General features: G+C 38.4%; 1 protein-coding gene across 1 annotated transcript in view; it reads right to left on the bottom strand.

Annotated features, from left to right (window-relative positions):
• AGL (amylo-alpha-1,6-glucosidase and 4-alpha-glucanotransferase) overlaps window positions 1–8,806 on the bottom strand; it is a 75,824-nt gene extending 67,018 nt beyond the window's left edge. The window contains 3 exon segments of the mRNA XM_006169022.3: window positions 8,368–8,446; window positions 8,448–8,517; window positions 8,790–8,806. Of these exon segments, the coding sequence (XP_006169084.2) occupies window positions 8,368–8,446; window positions 8,448–8,517; window positions 8,790–8,791 (151 nt within the window). The 5' untranslated portion in view covers window positions 8,792–8,806.
• Between the last annotated feature and the right edge of the window lie 604 nt (window positions 8,807–9,410).

The following is a 9,410-nucleotide window of genomic DNA, read 5'->3' as shown; positions in this document are numbered from 1 at the left end:
TGGGGGGGGGTGGGGGATGGTCGGTCACACTGAAATCCCTTCTCCTCCATTCTCCTCTCGGGATCTTGGGCACGCATGCACACATGCCCGGCATGAGTTTTAAGCCACCAGGTTCAGGACATGAACCGCGGTTGACTACATGGGAGTCCAGCGACATAGCCATTACACTAACTGCTGGTTCCCTATAATCCCATTTTTTAAAACAGAAAGCACAGAAAGGTTTTTTTGGAACATTTTTATAATTTTATAACTGAGGGAAATCATTTTAAATGTGAGATGTCATTATGAAAGGACAAACAAAATAACTACACAAAGAATTAAAACATGAAATAAATATTGCTTATGAAAATTATAACTATTTACATCTTCATAAGAAACAGTGTTATTTTGAACAAGTACAAATGTTAAGAGAGAAGCTGTCTGGACATATTTAAACAACCTGACACTTGTTAAGTTTATGCAAATATTGTTTTTATCATTACACAAGGGTTCAGAGAACTTGTACAAAGGTTAAAATTAATCCAAAATCTCTAAAACAGTACTTGAATCAGTGGTCTACTCTCAAAAGAAAATAAAAATTCCCCAAATATGAATATTTATTTATATAATATACATACCTGACATTCTAATAGATACGTAAATTATAAATTACAAAAACAAACTTTAAAGAGTAGACTGTAAACAAAATACATGAAAAATATTTTAAATAACTTATTTTGTTTACTTTTGGATAGAAAAAAGTTTAGAACTCACTAAAAATTAATAGGAATGATATCTGTCAGTAAAAGCAATGTCACTAAATAAACTTCATTATTGTAAAGGTTTTAATGTTTTATAATAAAGGGATTGAAAGATTACAAGTTCTGTTTAATAGATGTTTTTTGTTGTTGAGAGGTTTTTGATATAGGGTGTGTGCACTCGCCAGAAAGACAGAGAGATAGAAAGCGAGAAATCACCCCCAGGGGGGATGGCCACGCCGCAATCCCTTCTCCTCCATTCTCCTCTTGGGATCTTGGGCACACATGCATGCAAGCCCAGCGTGAGTTTAAGCCACTGGGTCCAGGACTCAAACCACGGTCATGGGAATCCAGTGACATAGCCATTACACCAACTGCTGGTCCCCCTAATAGATGGTTTAATGGCCTCAGATACTTAAAAATATGATACAAAAATATCCAAAACTATCATGGCTGTGTTTACTAAACCATTTATATAAAGATATTTGCTGAAATATGGTTAGCAAATTTATATTTTCCTTGACGTGCAACGATTGTTTCTACAAGCTAACCAGAAGATGTTTATATTTATATATTAAGCAGATAATGTGAAAACTGAAACCCATTATTTGGAAGATTTTAAATAGATTAGAAATTTGTTATCAACTTTTAACTGGGTGGATATTCATTCATTCGTTCCTTTTCTTTTTTTTTTAATTGCCAGAATAGGCATGTACTTTCCAGAGGAAGAGAGTCCCCCAGCGGAGCAGTTACGGCACACAGTGTTTCTCACCCATTTCTCTATCCCATCAGGATTTGGGGCATGCACACATATGTTCCCAGTGTGCTTTACAAGGCACAGAAACCAGGACTTGGCCCATAGTCAGTCATGTGGGATCTGGCTCCCTCAACTGCAGAGCTATAGTGCTGGCCCAGACAGTCATTTGTACAGGCAAAATCATATAATGATGGGGACATCCTTTTTAATAGAGAGAGAGTTTTTTTTTTTTTTTTTGCTATAAGGCACATGTACTCACCAGAGAGAAGAGATAGAGAGACAGAAAGTGAGAAATTACCTCCCTAGGGGAGATGGCCATGCCACAATCCCTTCTTGATTCTCTTCTCAGGATTTTGGGCACACACGCACAAACACCTGGTGTGAGTTTCAGGTCATCGTGCCTGGTACTTTACCACAGTTAGCTACATGGGACTCCAGTGACAATCATTATGCCATCTGATGGTCCCCAAGGGGACATTCTTTTTTTTTTTTTTTTTTGCTATAGGGTATGTATGCTCACTGGAAAGACAGAAAGCCAGACATCACCCTCCAAGGGGATGGCCATGCTGCAATCCCTTCTTACATTTTTCTGAAAATATTTTCTAATTATCATTTTGCAGAAGAGCACGTGGCCTGTCTCATATCTCAAATTTCATTGAATAAATCTCAAGTCATTTTTTTTAGATTTTTGACATATGGTATATTGACTTGCTGGAGATACATGGAATGTGAGAAATCGCTTCCCAGGGGGCATGGCCATTCCTGCTCCCCCATTCTCCTCTCAGGACTTTGGGTGAACGCACACATGTGCCCAATGTGTTTCTCTTTTTCTTTTTATTTTTTTTACAACTTTTTTTTTATTATCATCATAATCTTCTTTATATTACATTGGATTACATATAACTTTACAGTGTATTACATTGCTTTTTCAAAAGGGAATGTCATGCATGTCAGTACAAAGACATTAAACCCAATGTGTTTTTCAAGCTGCCGGGTCTAGGACTTGAACCATAGAGTTGGCTGTGAGGGATTCAGTGCCTTAACCACCATGCCACTTGCTGGCCCCAAATCTCTAATTCATCTTTAAATCTGATGACTGATGTGATATAAAATAAACATTCATGGTTACACTACCTCTCATTATCAAGTTATTATGAAGACTATAATTTAAGACAATATAATCTGTGAATCTACTTCTCCTGGCTTAGGTAAAATTGCAGTTCATGGTAACATAATGAAAACCAACGAGTGAGGGTGTGACTGCCAATCTCTTCTAGGTCTCCAATCTCCATTCTTTCTTCAAAGTGTATCTTTGTTCATAATTCCTCTGGACATAAAAATTTAGAGCTTCAATGCTAATTCATATATTTGAAAAACTGAATCACATTTATAAAACTAAATTAGGAAGGAAAAAGGAATGTTATATTTTCTTTCTATATCCCAATAGAAAGATCACTGCATACTCCCAGGGATATACAACCATGCTGTAAGACCTCTAATTCAAATCACTGAAACTAAAATTTTTATATACAGTAAATGAAACATCAGAATACTTAGAGTAGGTCAGATTCCATACTTAATTACTCAGGTTGCTAAAATCAGTTTAGGTCATAGCAGCACATGGTGCAGCTATCTTATTCCTCACACTAACACTAGGAATACTTTCCTTGAATTAGCCATATCTGTAGGTGACTAGCAAGATGAGTGATTCAACTATGACTGTAACCAAAATTTTCTATCTTCTTTCCTCTCAATTTATAGAAAATTGACATCCTAATCAAAAGCCTTTTATATATAAACATTTTCTTTAAAAAAAAAAAAGAGAGAATTATTTATTTATTTAATTTCACTTGTTATGATTATTATTATTGTTTTTTTTGGGGGGGAGAGGTTTTTTTTAGAGGTTTTTCACTATAGGGCGTGTGCGCTTGCCAGACAGACAGAGAGAGACAGAGAGACAGAAAGCGGGAAATCACCCCCCAGGGGGGATGGTCACGCCGCAATCCCTTCTCCTCCATTCTCCTCTCGGGATCCTGGGCACGCACGCACACGCGCCTGGCGTGAGTTTAAGCCACCGGGTCTGGGATGCGAACCACGGTTGACTACATGGAGTCCAGCGACATAGCCATTACGCTAACTGCTGGTTCCCAAGGGGGGAGAGGTTTTTGTTATAGGGCATGTGCACTCACCTGAAAGACAGAGAGAGACAGAACATGAGAAATCACCCCTCAAGGGAGATGGCCACGCCTCAATCCCCTCTCTTCCATTCTCCTCTTGGGATCTTGGGCACACACGCACATGTGCCTGGCATGAGTTTAAGCCACCGGGTCTGGGACTTGAACTGCTGTTGACTACATGGGAGTCTAGCCTCATAGCCATTATGCCAACTGCTGGTCCCAATTTGTTATTATTTTTTAATTTGATCAGAGACAGAGAGAAAGGGAAAGCAAGAAAGCAAGCTGCCAGGCCTGGGACTGGAACCGCAGTCAGCCATGTGGGAATCCAGAGCCTTTAATCACCATGCCACCTGCTGGCTCCTGAACATTTTCTTTAAAAAATAGTACAAAATTGTAAGTTAGATCAAACTATATAAAAGATGGCAGAACTCCAAGTTTGGGGAAAAATGATTTTGCTGATTATTCTGTCACTAAATAAGATAGGGAATACAGGAAAAGGTTATAATCTGGCTAGAAAAAATTAATTATTTATTCATGTACTTGTTCAATTAGAAGAGTCTATAGAAATATCAGTCTTGAAAGTAAGGAGGAATTCATTCCTAAGAAAAAGATAAAAAGGAAAGAAAAAGAAAGGTTTGGTGACCAAATAAATATGAAATAACCAAAATTTGTTACAGATTTTCTTCATATTTCATTGGTTACCAAGTCTTATGAATTTTTAAATGTTTCATATTCTATCCTTTCTTTTTTAATGCTGATGTGAAGGGTTGAAACCTTATCTTTAACCGATGTGGGTTTTTTTTAAAAATTATTTCTTTATTATAAGTATTATTTTGCCATAGGGTACGTGTGCCCACCATAGAGAGACTAGGAGAGCGAGAGGGAAAATGAGAAAGCAAATTGCTGGTCCAGGACTCGAACCATGTAAGAGTCCAGTGCCTCAAGCACCACACCACCTGCTGGCCCCCAGACAGCTTTCTTAATGATTGTTTTTGTCTCCGAAGTCCTTCTTTTCTTTCACATTACAAATTATCTTCTAAAATAATATGACCACACACGTACTGTACAAAAAGAGTGATAGCTTCCCATTTGTAGCATTTGGATGAATTTACTGGTTTTCACTATAGTCAATTACATCATTATTTTATCAACTCCTTATAGTTCTGTCTTTATTTTATTTTGTTAAGAATGAACCATTTGGGGCCAGCAGGTGGGTTGGTGGTTAAGGGTACTAGACTCACACATGGCCAACTGCAGTCTGAGTCCTGGACCTGGCGGCTTGCTTTCTCATTTTCCTTTTCTCTCTCTCTTGCTCTGTCCCTCTCTGGTAAAATTAAAATAAGTAAATAAATAAAATTAATTTAAAAATTATTAATCATTTAATTTTATTTATTATTATTCAATTTGACCAGAGAGAGAAAGCGAGAGTGAGAAGAAGCAAATCACCAGGTTCAGGACTCGAACAGCAGTCAACCACGTGGGAATCCAGCACCTTAACCACCACAACATCTGCTAACCCCCAGTACCATCTTTAAATAGCTTACTTGAATTTTACAATTTTTAAAAACATATTTATTTACTATTATTATTTTTAATATTTGCTATAGGGCACATGTGTTCACCAGAGAGAGACAGAGAGACAGAGAGAGAGAGAAAGTGAGAAAGCAAGTCATCACCTGCTGGCCCTTCAAAACTTTATAGTTTTTGCTGATTTTATCCAGAGTTTTATATTGGTAAAATCATATGATGATGGGAACTTTTTTTCTTTTTATAAAGAGAGAGATTTTTGCTATAGGGTGTAAGCACTTGTCAGAGAGACAGAGAGAGACAGAGAGACAGAAAGTGAGAAATAACTCCCCAGGGGGATCTTGGGCATGCACGCACACGAGCTGGCACAAGTTTTAAGCCACCAGTTCCAGGACTCAAACCCGCAGTCACTATGTGGGAGTCTAGTGACGTAACCATTACACCATCCACTGGTCTCGTTTTTTAAAAATACATACTTAAAATGCATTTACTACATCAAGGGTTGGCCAACTATATTCAATTCAATACTTGTTGCTGCAAATACAGTTTTACTGGAATACAGTCACATCCATTGATTTATGTATTGCCAGTGACTGCTTTTGTGCTTCCATGGCAGAGCCCAGTGGTTGCAACAAAGTGCCTGTATTCAGTATTTAGTAACTGCTACACTAGGTTTGTAAGACTGTCCCTGTCTTCACAAATCTTCAACTCTAGTTGGATACTACAAGACTAATAAACTTTTCCATATTGCTTCATTATTCAGTACTTGATTGTCCTGTGCTCATTATATAATCAGAAATAAAGGAGATAGATGGGACCAGTAGTTAGCGTAATAGCTATGGCGCTGGACTCCCATGTAGTCAACTGCGGTTTGCGTCCCGGACCCTGTGGCTTAAAACTCATGCCGGGCGCGTGTGCAGGTCCTGAGAGGAGAATGGAGGAGAAGGGATTGAGGCGTGGCCATCCCCTCTGGGGGGTGATTTCTCACTTTCTATCTCTCTGTCTCTCTGTCTGGCGAGTGCACGTGCCCTATAACAAAAACCTCTCCAATAAATAAATAAATAAATAAATAAATAAAACAAAAAAGAAATAAAGGAGATAGCAATGAATGAAGAAAGACTTCATAGTCAAATTGTAACTGAAAGTTCAAAGGCAGGCAAGGCACACAATGATAGTAAAAGAGATTTAGTAGATACAAATGAATCTGATAGGCGTGGGGGTATGAGAAAAACCACCGATGAGAATGTGAACAGGAATGAATGAGAGAACTCTAAAGACATAAAACACTAATGATGACCAACAATGAGATATAATCTTGGCTAGGGATAGTGTAGATCCACTAAAAGAATGTCTTGAAGCCAGGCAGGGGTGTTTAAATTTGACTTTACAGACATCAGTTAACAAAAAGGGAAAGGACTGCGTAAGATTATTCTGGCATCCATATTTGGACATATGGAAGAAACAGGCAAGCAGAGATATTTGGAAAGAAATGAAAGGGTAAAGAGAGACTGGTTGAAAAGAAAGGATGTTTCAGACACCTTAGGTTTAAGCTTATCCTTAGAATTACCCTTAGGCTATTCTAGCATAAAATCAAGCCAAAGCCAGGCTCCAGGGTGGGAACAGACAGACAGTGATCTAACAATGCTTTGTATCTATTTAAGACTTTATTACTATAAAGTCATAAACAAATATGCATTGCTTAACAAAGAGGATATATTCTAAGAAATGAAGTATTCAGCTGATTTCATCATTGTGCAAACATATATATATAATATAGATTTTATACATATATATATTTATTTATTTATTTATTTATTTATTTATTTATAGTCTGTTGTAATCTCACGGGACCACCATTGTATCTATAGCCCATCACTGACCTAAACAATGTTAGACAGTGCATAACTGTTACTAATTTTGAGTCAGAAAATCCAGGAAGGTAGAAGAGCGTAAGTTACTACCTTCATTTTAGACATAAAGAAAAAAATGCTCAGAATTAATGTAAACTGCCCCAAATCAAACTATTTGTTAGGAGCAGAACCAGGAAAATTCTGTTTCCCTACCCTTGTCAAGATAATAACAAGCTTCCAAGTAGAAAGCAAAGCTCAAGGCCCTTCTTTCAAAAGGCAACAGCTGAGGCCATGAGAATGGTGTATTATTCACTGAGGGCAGGAGAACAGACAAATAAAAGATTCCTAGCAGATACACACCGTTAATTAAAATGTGGAAGGAAAACAGCCCAGTAACAGGCACTAGGTTGAGAGGAATACTCAAGAGGGTAAGGAAAAAAAATCAAAATTAGAAAAGTGCAGAGTCAGGAAAGCCAAAAATGGAGTAAGTACTCAATGATCTTAAATGCCATCCAAAGTTGGAAGAAGATGAGGATCTGGCATGGAGATAACATATTTGATAATTTAATTTTTCAAAAATTTAACTTTTAAAATGAAAAAAAAAAACCTTTAAATGTATATGACTATTAATATCCACTTGGTACAGCAGTAAGGATTGTATTTTATTTTCTGTATGTTAACCTTCCACTTCACAAATAGTATTTCCCCAATGTTGAAAATTACAAAGTTTAAGAAGATAAAGCATCTATTAACTAGTTTTATAGAAATATAATTTGATCTTTTAAGTCACGGCTCAAGTATATTTCAACATAACATGACCAGTTTTTTGTCCTGAAAATAATTTCAGTTTTTACCTTTTCCATATTTGAGAAACTTTTGGTAACTATGTAAGCTATATTTTTTGCTGTAATCTATTTTACTATTCTAAAGAGAAAAAAGATATATAAAAGCAAAACTACAGATACACTCTAAGTAAAACTGCATACAAAGTAATTTAGCAAGTCTTAATAAATACTATTAGAAATAATACGGACAACCTTCTGATTATATTTGTAACATCTGTCTTAAGTGTGAGTTAGCATGCAAAGGAAAGTGAACTATCTTCTCTCTGTCCTAACATGATAAGTGTAAAATATTTTCAACCAAAAACACCTTTAGTTAGTGGTATTTGTAGAACATGGCACTGACTTTGCACGAATCAAATTTTAGAAAGATCCTTGGAAATTACACCCATCTCAAAGTTTAAAAAACTTAGATACAGTCACTGAATTAAAACTTACAAAGATACCAACACGTTTATTAAACAATTTGCTACCGACCTTGTTCAAGTCTGAAGAGGGTCTTCTCCAGTTTTTCCATTTCGTTTAGAAGTAAAATTCGTATCTGTTTACTGTGTCCCATTTTGGCTTCTAAAGGATTTGAAATCTTTCAGAAGAATGAAAACAACTCCAAAGTCGAATGAGTTATCCCTATGGAACAAAATGGAATTAAGATAAAGAAAATAACTATTACCTCAAACTCTCCAGGGGTGACAGCAGCACTTACATGTTCTAAATGTGTTTCAACCCTAGCAGAACAATGAGAAAGAATGAATCTTAGAACTAAGATCCTAGAAGGCAAATTAATAGCAGCTTCCTCCCTTTGAGCACAATGAATAAGACCGAAGTAAAATTACGCTATAGAGTCTTACAATTAAAAATCAAACCAAACCCTAAAGGATTTTCAGGAAAAAAAACAATACATGTAGAGTTGGGGGGAAATTTTTCCAGCCCCACGCCAAAGGGCTCTGAAGAGTCCAAATGACACTTCTGCTTACAGGGGATTAGTCTGCTCAAAGATAACAGGTGGGAGATCTCCCCATTCCCAAATTCGGGTCGGAAGCCACCAATGGGGAGATGGGAACAGAAGGAAGCAGTTGTTGCCCCTGAATAGCTGCCGCAGACAAGGGATGTACAGAGCTATAGATAGAAAGAATGCATCTCCCCGCGAGGCCCGCGGCCTTCCTAGCACTTACCTGCAAGTTAGACGGGCTTCTGGGACGCCGCAGGCCGGCGATCGCGGTGTCGGACCGGGGGAGGGCACGGGCGAAAAGCAGAGGGGCAAGGCAGGTTGCCCGGCGGACAGGAGCGGCAGCCCAAGGAGGGCCGGGCGCCGTGAAGGGCAAAGGGAGGGGCGGCCGCGGCGGGACGGGCCCGGGCTATGTGAGTGACAGGCAGCCTCCCCGCAACTCCGCCTCGCGCTGGTCCCGGGGGAGACTCTCGACGTCCCCGGCCTTGCGCGCTCTCGTCCGGGTGGGCGCGGACCACTCCCCTCGCCCACTTCCGGGAGACTCCGGGCCGGCCCGCTAGGCTCCCGAGAGCCC

Source organism: Tupaia chinensis, unplaced genomic scaffold (genome assembly GCF_000334495.1).
Source record: "Tupaia chinensis unplaced genomic scaffold, TupChi_1.0 Scaffold146687_1, whole genome shotgun sequence".
Lineage (NCBI taxonomy): Eukaryota > Metazoa > Chordata > Mammalia > Scandentia > Tupaiidae > Tupaia > Tupaia belangeri.
Note: the sequence above shows the minus strand (reverse complement) of the source record. Positions and strands in the feature narration are given on the sequence as shown.